The sequence below is a fragment of the Sminthopsis crassicaudata genome, chromosome 2 (assembly GCF_048593235.1).
Source record: "Sminthopsis crassicaudata isolate SCR6 chromosome 2, ASM4859323v1, whole genome shotgun sequence".
Lineage (NCBI taxonomy): Eukaryota > Metazoa > Chordata > Mammalia > Dasyuromorphia > Dasyuridae > Sminthopsis > Sminthopsis crassicaudata.
The window spans coordinates 427,625,274-427,646,106 of record NC_133618.1 but is presented as its reverse complement, the minus strand read 5'-3'; the positions used below and the strand labels follow the sequence as shown (position 1 = coordinate 427,646,106).

The following is a 20,833-nucleotide window of genomic DNA, read 5'->3' as shown; positions in this document are numbered from 1 at the left end:
CTTTTATTTTGTAAAGAGGGTATGGTGACTAAAGATAGGAAAAATTATAATATAACAGGATAGAAGAAATTCATAGCTAACAATTCTAATCATGAACATGAATCAGATGAACTCAATCAAAAAAGAGAATAAAAAATTATTCAAAATTCATAAAAAAGGGATAGCAGAACATATCACAAAGAATAATCAATGTATTTTTTTGTAAGAAACACACTTGAAAAACAAAGTTTATATAGAATGTTTAATATAGATAAGAAATTAGGAAATCTATTATGCTTCAGTTCTAATTTTTTTAAAAGTAGGGATCATAATCATGAAGTAAAAAGAAAAAAACAAGAAAATTTTATTATGATTGAGGTACCAAAGATAATGAATTACTATCAGTACTTAAGATATATGTGCCCTTATTGTCTTTCTACCCAGGTTACTTTTACCTTCTGAATCCAATTCTTACCGTGTAATAAGAAACTTGGTTTTACATACATATATTATATCTAGGATATACTGTAACACATGTAACATGTATGGGATTGCCTGTCATCTAGGGGAGGGGATAGAGAGAGGGAGGGGAAAATTCAGAAAAGAAGTGAGTACAAAGGATAATGCTGTAAAAAAATCATCCATGCATATGTAATGCCAAAAAATTATAATTATAAAATTAATTTTAAAAAAAGATATATGTGCCTAATAGTATAGTATCTAAATACTTAAAAATTAAATAAATTTTAGGAAGAAATAGTAAAATGATAATATGGGAAACATCAATTTACCTTTTCTTTCAGACCTAATTTAATTCAGTAAAAGAAAAAAGAAACTAAAGCCCTGAAAATTTTAGCAAAGCTAGAAATGATAGATCTCTGGTAATTTCTAAATGAAAAGGGAAAGAAGACACATATTTAACAGTTGTCTATTTCCCTTCTACAAAAATTAATCATATATTATAATATAAAAATGTCACAGATTGTGGTAGAAAAATAAAAAAAATTAAGCATATCCTTTATTGATCACACTGGCATAAAATTATTCAGCAAAAAGTTGTGGAAGAAAGAATTAAAAATTAATTGGTGATGAAATAGTTTAATCATAGAATTGGTGGATCAAAGAATAAATGCAGAAGTAACAATTTTATCAAAGAAAATTAAACAATAAGACAATATAAAAACATGTGTGGTGTAATCAAAGCAAGTCATAATAGGAAATTAAGATCCTCAAACCCATTAATTATGAAAATAGAGAAATTACAGATTGGGCATTGAATAACAATAACAAAAAAAAACCTAGAAAACAACAAATTTGAAAATCCAATTAAGTATCAAAATAGAAATTTGAAAAAAATTAAAGATAATAACAATAATCATTTAGTTAGAAAAAATAACTAGCTGCTACTCTTTTTAAAAATCAAGTAGATAAACCATGAGGCAATTTGTTTTTTTTAAGAGAGGAAAACAAAATAAAAATGAAAAAAGGATGTTCACAGCAAATAAAGAAGAAATCGAAGATATTATTAGAGTCAGTGTTATCCAATGATATGCCCATTAAATTGACAACTTAAGTAAAATGACTGAATAGCTACAAAAATATAAAATAGCCAAATGAACAGAATAAGAAATAGAGAATTCAAATAGCCTACTCTTAGGGGAAAAAAAAAGAGAAATTGAGCAAACAATAGATGAACTCACAAAGGAAAAAATAGGTAGCAGAACTACATAGATTTTGGTAAATTCTGTTAAACATTTAAAGAAAAAATAATTCCAATTTTACATGATGAAAATAGGGAAAAAAAGATTCCTTATGTCAACATATGCAGAAAAAAAATCTTTGAACAAAATATAACACCCTTATTTGTTTTTTTTAATTGCATATGATGAAATATATTTGCCCTTGAAACTAAGTGTCATAATTAAATATAATAAGGATAAACTAGAGGTCATTCCAATAAAAGCAAAGGTAAAACAATGATAGCTATTATAACCATTATTATTTGATAAACTATTAAAAATATTAAGGTAGCAATCAGGCAATAAAAAGAAATGGACCGAACAAACAGGCAAATAGAAAACAAAATTACACCTCTTTACAATTGATATAGTTTTCTTAGAGAGCCAACCACTATTAATTGAAACAACTTCAACAAAGTTGGAAGATACAAAATAAATTCTATAAATTTTCACTATTTTTATACATTGTGAACAAAACCAAACAAGAAGAAAAAAAGGGAAGTTCCATTTAAAATAACTATAGAACCAAACATGATGGTAAACACCTCCCAGGGAAGATGAGATTGGCAGTTTTGTTTGTTTATTTGTTTGTTTGTTTGTTTGTTTGTTTGTTTTTAACTCAAGTGTTCTGAGCTTTAGTGAGCCCCATACCATACTTTCTTGGTTCTCCTACTTGTCTAATTTATCCTTTTCTATTTCTTTCTAGGGGTGCTTACTAAGTTCTCAACCTTTCAAAGTAGATGTTGCCCAGGATCTGTCCTTGGTCCTCTTTACTCTTTACTGTTTACACTCTCTTGCTAGGCAATCTTTATTTCTCCCACAAGCTCAACTAATCCTTTTATTTGATGACCCTACAATTCACTTATTCATCCCCAACATCTCTTCTGAGCCAGACTTATATATCTGGCCATTGATGATATATTTTCACTTTTCCCTCTCCCTTACTTTTAAGTATGTAGATTTATTCCACTTTAGCCCTATCACCTGTCCCTTCCTTTCTATTCTTGTTTCTACTATTCGAATACAGGCCCTTCTCACCTATTTGTCTGTGCAAAGTATATTGTGAGGTCTATCTACTCCTAACAATGCTACCTTCCCATCTTCCTCCATTTTCCCATCTTCAAACCTCTTTTATATAAAAGCCAAATAAAACTTCTTAAAGTCCAATCTAAAGTCCACTCTCTAGCACTGAAGAATCTGTTTAATTGGTTGTTATACTTCCTTTTCAATTTTATCTCATAGTATTACCCTTCATCCATTATATGGTCTTCTCTTTGTTTCCCAAACTCCCCCCTAGAATGCTTTATCTTTCTCCACCCTTTACCCATCAAATTCTTTATAGGGCTCTCTAAATGTCACTTCTTCATTGATGCCTTCCTTATTTTCCAATTAGTAATTAGTTTCCCCACAGTACTTTGTTTTGAATCTAATTTACTTATAATGCAACTTTGCTTAATGACATTATCTGGATTTATGTCTGCCCCTCACTAGTTCTGTGACAGTAACTCACTTAACCACTCTGAAATTCCCCATCCCCAAAATGAGGAAGTTGGAACAGATTACCTCAAAGATTTTTTTTCCATTAATGATATTCCATGAAAGGGTACACATATTAAGTGCCCCACATGTCCTGAAGGTAGCAGCTGCTATTAGTCAGTGATATTTAGACACTGAAGAGTAACCTTTAATGAAGACAAGATACTTGTTATGGTCCTTTTTGCTGAAAGCAATTTTTTAAAATGCAAGATATTTAGATAGAAATTCTTCTTAAATTACACAAAATATAATTCGTTCTAATTTAACTTGGCAACTAATCTTCCTGTATGCTTTTTTGGAAAGAGTGGGCTAGTAATTGTGCAGAACAGCCCATGAGGATCCATGAGGAAGTATGTTTATATTCTATTTTTAATGACATCAAGAACATTCATAATATCTCCTGTACTATTCCTATGTCTTTCTTTTTTCCCTTCATGTCTAGGTAAGGAAACAAATCAATTTTAAAATCCTTGAGGTCAGGGATTGCTTTCTTTTAATTTCTTGTTTTTACATTCACTTTTTCTTTCTCTCTCCATTCATGCTAGTTCTCCTTATCAACACACCTTTAATCAACCAGTAGGATACTCGGTCCAGAATAAGTGTTCAATAAATACATCTTTCAGTCAGGAGAATTGATAGGGTTTGAATAGATTAAGGGAGGAAACATGGTACAGTGGAAAGAACCAATCTGACATAAGGATATCAAATAATAAAATAAGATATGATTGGTTCTGGTCACATCTGAATAACCAAAGCAGAACTGGTTACTACAGATCTATTAATTCTGTTATCATCTAGAACTGGCAAACCCATAAATACATAGGCTCACAGAATATCAGAGTTGTAAGGACTATTACCTATAGTCTATTACCTAAAATGGTATAGTCTTACTCTAATTTATGTGTAGAGAAATCGAGGTATAGACAGTTACATGATCTGTCTAAGGCCACAGAGTTAGGTCTTTAGAAGACATACCCACCAGTCTTATGCCCATTCCAAGCAGGGATAATTTCATTCTTACTTATATCCCTATTACAGTGGTCCTCAAACTTTTTAAATAGGGGGCCAGTTCACTGTCCCTCAGACTGTTGGAAGGCCGGATTATAGTAAAAACAAAACCTCACACTCTGTCTCCGCCCCTCAGCCCATTTGGTATAACCTAGCAGGTCACATAATCATCCTCAGCGGGCCGCATCTGCCCAGCAGGCCGTAGTTTGAGAACCTCTAGAATAATGAATGGCACAGAGTAAGTGCTTAATAAATTCCTGGCAATTAATTAATTGGTGTTTTTTTAATGTCTATTTTTCTCTAAGAAGAAAGGCAAAGGGCTGAAATAACTGAAAATGATGTGGCTCTTAGGATCTTCCCCTGACAGTTACAGTCTGCCCTGATAGTTATGGGATTCAAAGACAGAATATTCCTGGAACTGGGTGAGATGTTGGGGGGAGGGACATAGAGAGAAATAATTAAATATAAATCCTACCATCTCAATTCTTCAGTTCCATATGATTCTGCCACAGTCATACAAAAACAGTTTGCCATATTTTTCATATAACCTTTATTATCTCCTTTTCTGATTCCAATCATCTGTTTAATATAGATCTTAGGTGTAGATAAATCTTTTTCAGCATATAAATGATTCCTCCCTCTGCACCTAACTGGTAGAGACCAAAGAAGAGGCATAAATTACAAAAGAAAAGATTAACAGTCTTAATTATTTCTAACCATAAATTACTTTTTCATTTGTGCTCTATTATCACTCACCATATTTTATCATGCCTGCTTACAAATATGGCCTTGAGATTCTGACATCCAGTTAATACCAAGGGAGAAAAAGAAAACACTCAAAAGGACAAAAGCCAATGTGTAGGAAAAAGGTTTGGAGAAAACATCCCTTACAGTGTCACTAAGAAACTAAGTCTTACATTCAACAATACCCGTTTGTTTCTGCCCTAAATATGCATATCATCACTTTATTCAGTAATTTCTACCAAATAATGTTTCTGTTAGACATGAGATCAGAAGATGAAACTGTCTACCTGGTCAAAAAATGCAAGAAAAGTTCACATTTGTTTGATAGAAAGTCTATTGGAATGGATAAAAAGTTGGCATCCCAGATTTGATCTTGGAATATCAGAGATGGAAAAGTGTTTTAGTGATCATATAATCCAGCTTCTTCTATTTAGGGATGAGGGAATTGAGCTGCAGATGAGGGAAATAATTTGATCAGCATCATAAAGTTATTAATAATTATTATTACAATTACTTTCTTATATATGACACTCCAATGTATATTCAGTCATATATACCAATAGCTTGGTGACATTGTGAGATAGAGTGAAAGTTTGCTTTTGCTTTTTGTTTTGATTCTAAGGATAGTGGAGACCTAAGCATGTTTATAGCTGTAGAGAAAAAGTCAGCAAATAAAAAAAGAAAGACTGAAGAGATGAGAGACAAGTTCCTGTAGGATATGGGTGAGGATGAGATCCAGAACAAAAATAAAGGAATTAGCCTGGCCCCAAAAAGGACTTTCTCTTCAGCAGATGCATGAACAAAGGAAGAGAAAATGGGCGAATCTTATGAGATACAAAGTAGGGGAAATAAAAGTAGGTCATAATAGATTGCCTCAATTTTCTTAGTTAAATAGGGAAGGTAAGAGTTAGAAGTGGGAAGGAACAGAAAACAAGGGTGTGAGATGACTTCAGGAAAGAGAAAGTAAGGAAGGGTCCTTGCAGTAATCAGAATAGAAAAAATATATATAAGATTGTTATGGGGTCTCATCTAAGACTGGATAACAAGAATTTGCATTGGAACTATGACAATGTTGGGTAACTTCCATCATTATGACATGAATAGGAATGTACAAGTTAGATAGTGTAAGTGACCCAGAACTAAGAATTATAAGTATATCAATTTAAGAAGGGGCAGAGATGGAAGCGTGGAAGTATCTAGTTTAAATGGTTAACTATTAGATCAAGACCCTGATAGGAAAGTGTAGCAAGATCAAGGGTATTACAACAAGAGAAGAAGAGAGAACAAAGGGACCAGAGGTTGTGGTATGAAGAAATAAAAAAAAAATTAGGAGGAATTGGACAATGGAAGAAAGGATAGGAGAATTATGATCATAGCAAATCATTTCAGAGTTTCAGATAATAGAACTGGCATATAACTGGGTTCTGGTAAGGTCTTAGGTATTATCATCCCTATGGGTGATTGAGGTAAAATGATTTGTGCAGCTTGGAATTTAAGAAAATTGAAGACAAGGAGTATCATTTCACTGCTCTGCCATAGGCTTCAATGAAGCAATAATTCACCAGGCAGTATAGACTAGAATAGCACTTGACTAAGTAATTAGAAGTAGTCACTGTTCTAGTTCCATTGCTGAGGCACATAGAAGGAAAAAGTTTTATTCAAGGTCTCATTGTTTTTTGAAGATTCTTCCATCACTGGGCTTATATCCCAAAGAGATCTTAAAGAAGGGAAAGGGATCTGTATGTGCAAGAATGTTTGTGGCAGCCCTCTTTGTAGTGGCCAGAAACTGGAAACTGAGTGGATGCCCTTCCATTGGAGAATGGCTGAATAAATTGTGGTATATGAATATTATGGAATATTATTGTTCTGTAAGAAATGACCAACAGGAGGATTTCAGAAAGGCCTGGAGAGACTTTCATGAACTGATGCTGAGTGAAATGAGCAGGACCAGGAGATCGTTGTATACTTCAACAACAATACTATATGGTGATCAATTCTGATGGACGTGGCCCTCTTCAGCAATGAGATGAACCAAATCAGTTCCAATAGAGCAGTAATGAACTGAACCAGCTACACCCAGTGAAAGAACTCTGGGAGATGACTATAAAATACTACATAGAATTCCCAATCCCTTTATTTTTGTCCACCTGCATTTGGATTTCCTTCACAGGCTAATCATTCACTATTTCAAAGTCCGATTCTTTTTGTACAGCAAAATAACTGTTTGGACATGTATACATATATTGTATTTTTTTTTCCCCCTGAGGCTGAGGTTAAGTGACTTGTCCAGGGTCACACAGCTAGGAAGTGTTAATTGTCTGAGATCAGATTTGAACTCGGGTCCACCTGAATTCAAGGCTGGTGCTCTATCCACTGCGCCACCTAGCTGCCCCTACATATATTGTATTTAACTTATACTTTAACGTATTTTACATGTATTTGTCAAACTGCCGTCTGGGGGAGGGGTGGGGAGGGAAGGAGCGGAAAAACTGTAACAAAAGGTTTTGCAATTATCAATGCTGAAATATTACCCTTGCATATATCTTGTAAATGAAAAGCTATAATAAAAAAAAAAGAAAATTCTCCCATCTCCTACCCTGATAAGGCTACCTCTATAGCCCTCTGTCAAGTCTGAAAACCATATTTTAAGATCATGAACCAAATTAAGAAGAAACTGACAAGACTGATAAAATTACTATAAGTATGCCATAAGTAAATAATTGTACAAACTACATATGTTTAATCTAGAAAAGAGAAAAAGCTTCTAGGAGATATGGACACTATCTTGAAGTATCAGAAGAGCTCTCACACCAAGATGCAAGATATGAAAGGAGAAATGGGTAAAAGATATAGATGCATTATTTATTTCTTCTTTGTTCAAGTCCATGGTGAATAATGTGAAATCATTCTAGAAAAACAGACTAGAGGAAAATTTTTGAAGGATTTTAATATACAAGAAGGATAATTTGTACTAGCAGTAAACAGGAAACAGACACATAGGCAGATACTCAGACACATAGACAATGTACTTGCTGAACTAAGGGAAGAAAAAATGAGGGATAATGTCAAGAAATTATTTTAAAATAGAAAAGGGGAGAAATTGCTCATAATTTATGATCTCTGAGTAAAACAAAGCAGAGTAGAAGACTTGAAAGAAATGGAGGTTTAAAACAGTCACCCTGGGGAGTCGATTAGGGAAGAATAATATAGCAATGTAGACCCAATTGAGAAGAGACAATAGGCTATGTGACTTCCTTCCTCCAGCTCATTCAGTAGCACATGTGGAAGAAGACCAGAGGAAATAAATGGTGGTGGTTATCAAGGGTTGGAAGAACAAGGAAGATGAGATGAAATAAAGTTAAGAAAACTGAGATCCAGAGGATGGAAGGATTGCCAAATGTATCATAATAAGTATCAGTACCAACACAGTGCTAATAATTGCTCAAATTTCTACAGGATTTTAAGATTTACAAAATGTTTTTCTTTTCTCTCCAAATAACCCTGAGAGAACAATAAGTATGCACTGTTACTCTTATTTTACTGAAGAATAAAGTTATCTGAGGGGAGATGTGAGTTATCCAAGGTCAGGCAGGTTCAAAGGTAGAATTTAAACCCAGATCTCATTGCTCCCCAACCAGAATTTTATACTTCATGAAAAGTCACAAAAATGTTGAGTTGGAAGGAACCTTTGAGATGAACCAGCCCAGTGCTTTCATTTTATAGAAGAGGAGACCGATATAAACTGTTAAGTGATTTGATCAAGGTCATACAACTAGGAAGTATCAGACTGAGATTGAAATTGATCCAAATGTGGGGTAAGATATTTTAAAATGAGGTTCTCCCATCAACCCCAAAGATAATGAGGACTTGCTCAGAGTAATAATATCAGTTCTCTCCCAGGACTTCCCTATAATAATTAAATCACAGGTCTAGTCTCTGATCCACTCCCCAAAATAGAATTAATATAACAATAATTATAGGCTTCAGGGCTAAACGGATTCATAGAAAATATCATATCCAAACTCCTTAGATCATTCTTAGTACTAACTGACTGCATACCATTTCAAAGGATTTCTGTAAGGACCAAGTGACATAATGGAATTGAAGCATTCACAGTACATTCCTTTTGAGACAGATAATGTGAATATTATCCCCACTTTACAGAGAAAGGAATTGAGTCTCAGAGAACTGGCATGCCTTGGTCATAAAGACAAAAAGAATCAGGATTTGAACTCAGATTTCCTGATTCTTGAGTCCAGTATCCTCTCATGGCATACATAGAAACTAGAGGTAGAAGACAGAGCTAGACGTGGTCTTTTATCACACTTTCTTTTCACAAGTGAGGCAATCTGAAGATTGAAGGGAAGTGATAAATTAAAATTACCAGGTTCCTAATCTGCAGCCCAGACTACAAGGCAAGGCCCCATTGCCTTTAAGGAAAATGCTAGAGGAACAAACAGAATGGATTTGGAATTTTCCTTGGATCTGTTTCTTTCCTCATATGTAGGAAGTTAAGAGTCAGACAAAGTGAACTCTCATAAAAAGTATTTAGTTAAGGGATGTGAAAATTCCCAGTTACATGTCCTTTTTGGCCTTACTTCTCCATGAGCTCCTAAGTTAGATAATTTAGGGATGTATATGGAATAATCTGAATTGAATTGACCTCAGCAAAGCTATGAAATGAAGGTATTATGTTAAATGATCTTGAAGGCCTCTTTCAGCTGTAACAGTTATGAAAATATTCTGAACTGCTTTATACCTCAGTTTTCCAACTGCATAAAAGCAGGATCATAAAGTTTCTTTATTTTATGATACACAGGTATCATAAATATTAATCAAATAGGTGCTATGTGTAAAAATACTTTGACATAAGAATATATAAGAATATTAAAAATAACCCACAAATATTTATTAAGTATCTACTATGTGCATGACCCTGAGGATACATAATCAATGGAAGGTTGTCATTATTAATGTGAAAATAAACCCTAGGAGATAATCTGTTAATTCAAAAAAAAAAAAAAAAAGGAATAACACTGAAAAATACTACTTCTATTCTGGAAACGCCTTTCTGAAGATTGAAATTGGAACTAAGTAATTGTGAATCATATGATTTTATAGATTTATAAAATCTTAGAGCTAGAAGAACTCTTCAAAATTATTTATCAAAATTGTTCATTTTATAGATGAGAACACTGAGGCCCAGAGAAGGGAAATTAGCTGTTTGACATCACACAAATCGTAAATTATAGAGCCAGAATTCAAACTCATATTCTTTCACCAATACATGGTCCTAAACTAGCTTCTTTCGTTAAGGGAACTATTTAAGAAAAAGGTATACTCTGTGTGTATGTATGTGTGTGTGTATGTGCGCAAGCATGCACACATGTGGTGCCTAGAATCAGGAAGATTCTTCTTGAGTTAAAATCTGGTTTCCGACAATTATTAGTTATGTGATCCTGAGAAAGTCACTTTAATTCTGCTTGCCTCAGTTTCCCCATCTGTAAAATGATCTGGAGAAGGAAATGGCAAATCATGCTAGTGTCTTTGCCAAGAAAATCCCAATGAAGTCATGAAGAATTGAACATGACTAAAATAACTAAACAACAACAACAAAATGTGTGCATGTCTACTGGACATGGGATTGGATAAATTATCTCTCATTGTCTTTATTCAAAGTTGCATTTTGAGAGTGATTTAGTAAAAAAATCTTTGGGTTTTCAAATGTATGGAAAATTTTTCATAATTTTCTCTTCATGTTTACATAAACATTGTCCCTAAAGAAATAAGTAATATGATTTGACATAATTGGCATTGGCATTGTGAAAATGCTGTAAATTATTCATTCTGAAAAGACCACAGTGCCCTGATCTAACTCTAAGCTTCTAGGGAGAAGCTCATATAATACATTGCAATTCAGACTATGCAAAGTGCAGGTCATAAAAATTTTAAATATTACTTCTCAGAATTATTAATAATAGATAATTAATAATAAATAATAATAATAAATAATAAAATAATTAATAATAGGTAATTAATAATTATTAATAATTCAGTGTAAGAAGCCTCAGGCCTGGCAGGACACATTAAAAAAATGTGGACATGCTAAGGAAGGAGGAAGGATTTTCTTTTTAGTTAAGCTGAATCTCCAAGGTTGGATTTTGAAGTATAGAGATGAACTATTACGAGAAATTAGCCTACATAAATATTCTGAATCTGCTCTGGATTCTCATTTGTAAGATAAAAACATTCCCCTTCCAAAAGTGTAGATTAGTAATCAAAGAGACAAGTCATGTAAATAGTGGCTCTGCCATTTACTTGCTATGGGACCTTAGGTAAGGCAAGTAAACCTAGGGCCTAGGTTTACTCAATTCTAAAATGAGAATGTTGAACTAGAAGAGCTCTAAGGTTCCTTCTAGTTCAAAATTTCATGATCCTTTATGTGTCCTGTGGCAGTGTAAACTGGGGTAGCAGATAATAGAAAACACTAAAACAAAATCAGAACAATATCTGAGTTTACTAAGATGTCTCTAAATTGCTGACTTATAGAAAAATGCCACCCCTCACTGATTTTACTTACCACTAATATGCCTCCTTTCCACATTCTTTAAGATTTACAATGTCATTCTTGTGTAACACCGCTATGATATAGTTACTCCAAGTATGTCTCCATTTTACAAGAAAGAAAACTGTTCACAAAAGCTATGTAATTACTTAGCTTGAGATAATGCAACATTCGAATTGAAAGGAGAAACCTAAATTCCAGATCTTTAGAAAGAATTTGAATAACTAGTAAATAGAAAGGACCTTTGAGAGGTATAGCTCTATCTAATCATTTTATAGTTAAGAAAATTGAGCCCCAAAAGGCAAAGGCACTTGGCATATTCCACAAGTTAGTTGCACAGCTAGAACTCAAGCAGAGATAAATCTCTGACTTAGGAAATGAGGATGATTAACTTGAACTAGAAAAGACTCAGGGGCAACTAGATAGCTGACTTCAAGTACTTGAAAAGTAACCATATAAAAGATGGATTAGATTTATTCTGTTTGGTCCCCAAAGGACAAAGGTGCCATGAAGAAAATTCAAGTAGGTACAGTTTAAAATGCTTTAATTTAAGTGTATCCAAGAATGTTCAAGCAAATGAAAGAGTAAGCAACAAGCATTTATTAAGTGTCTACTATGTGCTGGGCCCTGGGAAGATTTATCACTGGGAAGTAGTCATTATTATTATTATTATTAAGTTAAAATGAATAATTTATTCTTATTGTTAATGTGGTAGAAAACCCCAGAGGGCTTTTCCCCAAAAAAGGAAAAAGAATAAGAATCTATTCTGGCTCCATTTTGGAAATGCCTTTCTGAAGCAAAAATTCAAAGCCGTGTGTGGAAACTTCAGAGATTAATTTAGGTTTGATATAACCAAAATCTTCCTACAGTGGAATAGGCTGTGTCAGAAAGAATGGTCTGCACTAGAGCTTCATTAAAGGTTTTTAATTAAAGGATGATTGTCTACATGTCAGATATGTTGATGTAAGAATTCTTTGAGCTTATGGGTTGAACTAGATCCCTTTAACTTGAAAATTCTGTAATTCCCAGGCCATTGTGCCTTCTACAATATACCACAGCACTCCTCAGAGGGAATCTTTCTATAAGTTTATGAGATGAAGAGAATAAAATGATGAAATAAGTTTCTATGAATTATTCTTGGGGCTGTGGGGCAGATGTGAACTCAGTCTAAGTTGCAGGGTGGTTGAGATTAGACTAGAGAATAGAGGAAAATTAACAAGGTAGGAAAGGAAGGAAGGAAGGAAGGAAGGAAGGAAGGAAGGAAGGAAGGAAGGAAGGAAGGAAGGAAGGAAGGAAGGAAGGAAGGAAGGAAGGAAGGAAGGAAGGAAGGAAGGAAGGAGGAAGGAAGGAAGGAAGGAAGGAAGGAAGGAAGGAAGGAAGGAAGGAAGGAAGGAAGGAAGGAAGGAAGGAAGGAAGGAAGGAAGGAAGGAAGGAAGGAGGAAGGAAGGAAGGAAGGAGGAAAGAAGGGAGGGATGGAGAGAGGGAAGAAAGAAGAGAGGGAGGGAGGAAAGAAGAGAGGGAGGGAGGAAGAGAGGGAGGGAGGGAGGAAGGAAGAGAAGAAGGGAGGGAGGGAGGGAGAAGAAAGGAAGATTCAGAGGAAGATAGGGAGGGAGAAAGAGAATGAGGGAAGAGAGGAAGGAAGGGAAGAGAGGGAGGAAGGGAGGGAGGAATAAAAGAAATGGGAGAAGGAGTAGGGAGAAAGGGGCAGGAGGGAGGGAAATAGAAACAGGGAGGGAGCACACTTTTCTCTAAATGTTTAGATTTCTACAGAACTTGAGTTCTCTATATTCCTTTAATTGCAAAAGGAAAGTAAAGCTTGGAACTTCATAATAAACAGCTGTACAAATAAACTTTTTTTCCAAGTTCAGAACTTAAACTCAATAATTATTTTTTAAAGTCAGATGTTGTGACTGCTTTTATGATGATTTTTAACAACCAAAGCTACTTGCCAGGTATTAATGTGTTTGTGTGTGTGTGTGTGTGTGTGTGTGTGTGACTATGCATACATATATATAGAAAAAGGTGGGGGCAAAGAGGAAGGCCTGAGGTAAATTCAATAGTAAAACAGTCAGAAGTGGATGTCTTAGTAAGGTCCTTTCTAGTTCCTGAGTTCATGTGAAAGACCGAGTCACTTAGAAACACAATCTTGTTGCATCTTAATTAAAAACATGTTCATTATGATTTTCATTTTCTTATATTTTTTAAAGATTTGAGCTAAACCGATATAGAGACCGGGTATATATTGTCCTGGATTTGAAATCAGAGGGATTAGGTTTGAATACTGGCTCTACCAGTATTCTACTTACTACAAATATGTTCTAGAAATGACCTCTCCTCAGACCTCAGTTTCCTCATCTGTAAAACAAGGGATTGGATAAGATATTAAGAATCCATTCTAAATCACTAGCAGAAATGCTGTGGTACTGTGATAACTTAGAAGAGATAGCATGAAATAGAGGAAAGAGCAGTAAACTCAAAGTTGAAAGATCTGAGTTTGAGTCCAGGTTCCTCTAGTTAACAGGTATGTGATCTAATTCTAAGGAAAATGATTTCACATTTACTAATCATTAGGATTTTTTGAAATCTGTAAATGGAAATTAAAATCCTGCCCCTCCCTCTCTAAGAGGTATAGTGTAATTCAAATGACTCAATGAGTATGAACTTGCTTTGAAGACTTCTAAATGTAAAACACATGTACTATATAATTATTAATATTGCATATGTAAAATTCAGGAGTGATGTATATTAATGGAAGCACAACTACATACATTGATTAGTAAAATTGGTTTGATTAAAAATTCCAATTTTTAAAGTTTTCTTATCCTGTTACTTAAACTAGGAGCTATCAAAATGAGGGAGTTGGATAGAGGATTTTCTAGCTCTAAGACCCTTTTCATCTCTAAGGCCTTCTATGGTGACTGGCTTCTGATTTTAATATATAATCAAGAGCTGGTTCTACTACCATAACTATAAAAGACACTGTGAGAAAATGGCTTTGTCCATACCCAATCTTTGAGATGAGCTACATTGTTTAACAATATATAACATCAGCCCCAAAATCTAATTATGGGTTGGAAGCTGGGGAGGGGGACATAGGGAATATAAAACTCCTTAAGATTTACAATGATCTCAGAAAAAAACCACAATCCTTATGAGCAAGAGCATTTTCAAGACCATGAATATCTCTTACATCTACTCTGCTCCCTGACAATTACAGCAATGAATTGGGACTTAGTTTGGGGATGGAGTAAGAAAACTACTATTTTACTATCTCCTTTCTGTTTATCTTACAATGATATGTGAATGAAAGAATAGTGATAGACTAATGGCTTGGGAGAATGATTCCAACCTGAAGCCTGACAAAGCCTGCACCTGGCTCTCCTCCCCTCTATTCCCAGACTATAGTTTTTCTCTCATAAGCAGAGAAAAACTGGGTTCTTCCAGATTTTTTTGTCTTAATTTTATAATTCAAAATTTCAGTCGCAAAACTTATAAATTGGGCACTGAACTTGGAATCAGGAAGACCTGGGTTCAAATCCCAACTCAGACTTACTAGCCATGTGATCCAAGGCAAATCACTTAACTTTTCTAGGCCTCAGTTTAACCTATAAAATGAGAGGACTAGATCTGGGACTCTGAGGCCCTTTCCAGCTCTAAATCTGTGATTCTATGATCTATACTCCTATGAAGTGATTTGCCCAAGGACATAAACCCAATTAGTGGCAGAGATAGGACTAGAACCCATGTTCTTTCTTGAACAAAAAAAACCATGGATTTCTCAGTAGCCAATCTATCATATTTTTTAAAATCGATGACTAATAATCTTCATCAGTCAGCTAAGCACTTCAGATCACTCTGAGGTTCCACTTACATCTAAATGAATTGAATGTTTAAAATTACCACTGTACCCTCATATTTGCTAATGAAAAAGTAAAATAGAGTGCTCCATCTTTATTCCAAGACATTTTAACCAAATACATATTAAAAACTAAACTAAAAAATTATAGATATGTCATAGATTAAATAAATTGTCTACTTCACCTTTGTGGATCAGACAGGTCTCACTCTGGATGCAGGATTAGTAAGTATCTCTGTCTCTTCTGCAACAACTTCTAACTTTTTCAATTGTTATTCCATTAAGTGCCTCTGAAACCTTTCCTATGACTTTCATTTAGCTGGACTCTCTCTCTACAACATTCAGAAGTATTGATCAATTTACTTTCTTTAGGCCTCAGCTTCCCTTCCTGTGAAATTGGAGGTTTGAACAAGACAATTACTCTTCAGGTCCATTCTTGTTCTAGTATTTGAGTCCCCCTTCTCCAAAGCTTAACTTCCTCATCCATAAAATAAGGTAATTGGACTGGATGATCCTCATAGTCCCTTAAAGCTCTGACACTCAACATTCTGAATCCACTCTCCAAAGGATTCTTCTATCTATCCCCATCTATGTTCTATGTTATAAAGTCTCTTTTATCTATAATATTCAGTGTTTGCTCCAGCTCCACTAAAGTGCTGTGGAATGAGTGAAAAGAGAGCTAGATTTATATTTAGAAGGGATAGGTTCCAATCCCTATCAGGAATTATGTAATCTAAACAACTTGCTTAAAGTTTATAAACCTAATTGAAATAAATACAACATGAAGTAGTTGGATTATATGATATATAAATATATATATGTATACATATACACACACACATATATATATATATATAAATCCCAAGCTATGGTTATGTATTCATTTGTTATGTTAATCATAGTCTCTTCCCCAAAAAAAGAAAAAAATCATTTATATATCATTGATATGATTCAGGATATGCCATAAGATAAGTAAATAAATTTTGCAAGAAAAAAATCATTTTGACTTCTGGGAGAGTAAGGGAGATGATTCGTGTTACCTTTTCTGGAGCAGGAAACTGCAGGTGATTTACTTCCAAGGGTGTTATCAAAGGAACAGTCTGAAAGCCGTCCTCACCAGAAGGTTGTTTGCTGTTCTTGTCACTCAAATTACTCCCCAGCTTCACCATTCTTGTGCCTCACTTCCCAGACCTGAAACAGTCCAAATGAATAAGATGACAATAGAAGGAGAGTGTAGGAAAAAAAAATAGAAGATTACAGTTACAGATAATAGTTCCTAAATGTCTCCATTCTGGCTAACATTATCATCAAAGCTCACAACTCAGAGCTCAGAGTTTGTTTCTATTGAATTTAAAAGATGACAGAGCTCTTTTTCCCCAACTTGGTAAAGTAAATAAGCTATGCAGGTATTATTATCCTCACTTTGCAGAGGAAGGAAATGAACCTGGTTGAAGTACAATGACTTTGCTAGGATCATTCAGCTAGCATTAGAGCTTGGAATTTGAACCCTGGTCTTTTGAAGCTGAGACATATTTCTTCAGACCATTCATCCTTTGGGAACACCTTTGTTAGGTTTTCAGACACTATTTCAATTGTACAGCTAGACTCATTTTAGATGTTTCCTTTGCCCTAATATACCAGAATTCAATATCACACTCTGGGGAAAGTCAAAAGCTTTTAAAATTATAAAATAAGTGCAAAACAGAAATCATTTAAAACATCAGGTAAAAATACAAGCTTTCATATTTAAAAGACATAAGCAGATAGTAGAACAAAGTCATAATACTCTCAAGCATTATGCAGTGTGATACATTTCACCTCACTATTTGAAATGCAATTTTTTTGTTTACAGTTTCTCTTCAGCAAACCTTCCACTAAGAAGTGCATTGTTTGCATGTGCATGTGTCTATGTATAGATTCATAAAGGCAAGTGCACAATTTTATCAATGTGTATGCATGTCCTACATTTTTTACTATTCTTGTCCTTATTATTAGCTGGTTCTTTGATTCAGTCAATATAATAGCCACTGAATTTACTCCAAAATAGTATGACTATATGTTTTTAAAATCAAACTGCACAATACCTAACTAAATAAATGCCCTGCATTTCTTCCTCTATAACTAGCTGTGAGTCAAAAAAAGAATCCTCCATTTAGGACCACAATGCAGCTTTGCATGACCTGATTTCACTTATCAGTCCTGTTTATGAGAAAAAAAAAAAAAAAAAAAACAAAAAACAGGAGTGTTATAATGAAAGAGGGTGGGGTAGGGTAGGATGGGGGGGGGGGAATGGAGCAAAGTAAACCCTTGTACTTACTGCAAACCACGCTTGAAGGGTCAGGCCAGATTCAGGCCAATCTGAGGAGCAGGGCTGATTTTTTCTAGATCAAGAGCTTCGGGCTGGATGGTGCTGAAGGGACAGGGCTCCTGGGTGTAGCAGCCTGAATCCAAGAGCTACTGTCAGTAAGCTGGGAGCAGAGTATAGTAGCTCCTCTCTGCAATAAGCACACAGCACTCTCTCTCTCTCTCTTGCTCTCTCTTGTGTGCTCTCTCTCTCTCTCTCTCTCTCTCTCTCTCTCTCTCTCTCTCTCACTCATTGGGGTAGTGGCTTCCCATTCCATCTGGCATCTGGCACCACCTGCTGTTTCTGATGCATGGCCGCAACTGCCACATAGAAAATTCAGTTTCAAAAGGGAAGAATTAATAAGTGAATAGGTGGAATAGAAATACATTCAGATATATATGTATACATACATAAATATATGTATATATATTAATAAACACTTATCAAGCAACGCCACCTGGAGCCTTTTACATTGTGATCCTAGAGCACAATAGAAACCAAAGTCAAATTTTGGATACTTGGAATTTGCTGTCAAAGACATTTTGTTCATAGATCCAATAATGCTAATCAAAGCTGTGATAAAACTCATTCAGAATTGGACTTCTTTCTATTGCTACTGTCCTAGAGGGATGAGAAATCACTCAGGAATTTCTAGTAATTGAGGTCAGAACCAAGAGCTTACATTTGGAAATTCTATATCAGTTGTTCAATGCAAAGAATGCTGAAAGTCCTAAAGAGGTCTAAAAGAAGGCCCTATTTCAGGTATAAGGGAAATTCATGTTATCTGAAGCTGGTGGACACAAGAGGGAGGCTTCAAGGAAAAGAAGATTGGAATGAATAGTAAATTCCAGGAAATCTGGAAAATAGCCTCTTTATAAAAGTATTACACCTAAAAGAAACTTATTAGGGTTCTGTACTTAATTCTTAGTGATTTGGCTCTTCTTCACATATCTGTTATTAGGGTATAAGGTTAAAGGAACTTACTTGCTATTGCAGGAGAAAGAGGGAAAATATTCAATCCAAATATATTATCAGAGTTTTTGTTCAATTCCTGTGTTCTTTTCAATCAGAGAATATGGAGATATTTTTCTGTATTATAAGAAGAAACTGAGGCAAGGAAAAAAAGTAAATTGTGGAAATGGAATAGTCAGAAACAAGAAAGAAATAAAAGAGTATTTGGGTGGTGATCAATGGAAGCAGAAATAGAAAGAGAAAACATAAAAGGGATCTGGAAAACATCAAAATCTTGGTAAGGACATACAGGAGATCTAGTACAATGAAAAAAGAATGGTATTTGGAGTCAGAAGACCTGAGTTCAAATGCTACTTCTTGTGCTAAGTACATCACTTAAACTCCACCTTTAGTTTTTTATCTATAAAATGAGGTACTAGCTACTTTCTAAAATCCTTTCCAGCTCTGATTCTGTGATCCTATGGATTTGATGATTGGAGGTTTTGATTATTTGGATATCTGCTAAAGTTGTTGCTCTTCCCCAAAGAGAGTAATTGATAATTCAATGATTTCAATCAAATCTAGTGTCAGACAATTTCTAATTGATTGCCCTGAGCAAGTCACTTAAAACCTCTATCTACCTTATTTAACTCAGCTATGGGTATAATAATGGAATTTATCCCTGAGGGATATTGTGAAAATCAAATGAGATAATATTTATAAAATACTTAGGATAAAGTATGGCAGTTAGATATTTTAGTAGACAATCAGAAAAATCCTAGTTCCCTTTTTTCTCTAAAATGCCAACTGTGTGTCAAGTTCTATGCTAAGCCCTAGAGAAACAAATATAAACAATGATACAAATTCTGACCTTCCATTATATTTGTATTCTACAAAAGATGGAAAAGGGAAGGAAACTTCTATTCTTAATCTAATTATTTTTAAATTATTTTTTTCAATTTTTGAGTTCCAAATTTTTTCTTTCCTTCCATTCCTGAAAAGGCAAGAAGTGTGATATCAATTATACATGTAGACTTATGCAAGCTATTTTCATATTAGCCACATTGCAAAAAAAGCAAGCAAAATTTTTAAAATGAAAAATTATGATTCAATCTGTAATTAGATTCCATCAGTTCTTTCTCTGGATGTGGATAACATTTTTCATCATCAGTCATTATGAACTGTCTTAGAGCACTGTGTTGATCAAAACAGCTAAGGCTTTCAGCTGATCAGCATACATTACTGTTGTTCCTGTGCCCAATGTTTTATCTGGTTCTCCTGATTTCACTTTGCAGTGGTTCATATAAGTCTTCATAGGTTTTTTCTGAAACCACCTTCCTTATAATTTCTAAAAGCACAATAGTATTCCATCATAGTCATATACCATAGCTTAATCAGCTATTCCTCAATTCATGGATATCTCAGTTTCCACTTCTGTGCCACAACAAAAAGAAGTGCTATAAATATTTTAGATCCTTTGCCTTTTTCCTTAATCTCTTTGTGATATAGACCTATTATTGGTATTACTGGTTTAAATGGTATGCAATAAGGGTATGGTTCTAAATTGTTCACAACTGTACCAATATAGTGCATTAGTGTCCCAATTTTCCCCACATTCTCTCCCATATGTTATTTTCCTTTTCTATCATGATAACCAATCTGATATATGCCAGTGGCAACTCAGAATTATTTTAATTTTTATTTCTCTAATCAATTGTGACTTAGAGAATTTTTTTTCATATGCTTACAGATAACTTTGATTTTTTTCACCTAAAAATGTATTGTTCATATTCTTTGACCATTTATCAATTAGGGAATGACTCATATTCTTATAAATTTAATTCAGTTCTCTCTATATTTGGGAAATGTTGCTTTTAATCATGGAAACTTACTTTGAACTCTCCCCTCAGTTTCTTGCTTTCCTTTTAATTTTGGCTTGATTGATTTTGTTTTGAAAAATAATTTAATTTTAATGTAATCAAAACTACCCATCATATTCCATGTGCCTCTCTGTTTCTTTTTCTTTTTTTGCTTTTTTATGTTTTTTTTTTATTTACAAAGCATGCATGAGTAATTTTTTCAACATTGATCTTTGCAAAATCTTCTGTTCC

At 34.2% G+C, this 20,833-nt stretch overlaps 1 protein-coding gene across 1 annotated transcript in view; it reads right to left on the bottom strand.

Moving 5' to 3' along the window:
* NSG2 (neuronal vesicle trafficking associated 2) overlaps nucleotides 1-18,002 on the bottom strand; it is a 70,697-nt gene extending 52,695 nt beyond the window's left edge. Inside the window, exons 1-2 of the mRNA XM_074292107.1 lie at nucleotides 17,745-18,002; nucleotides 16,468-16,618 (exon numbers count right to left, since the gene is read on the bottom strand). Coding sequence (XP_074148208.1) covers nucleotides 16,468-16,596 — 129 coding nt within the window. The 5' untranslated portion in view covers nucleotides 16,597-16,618; nucleotides 17,745-18,002. The remainder of the gene's footprint in view (nucleotides 1-16,467; nucleotides 16,619-17,744) is intronic.
* Nucleotides 18,003-20,833: the final 2,831 nt, after the last annotated feature.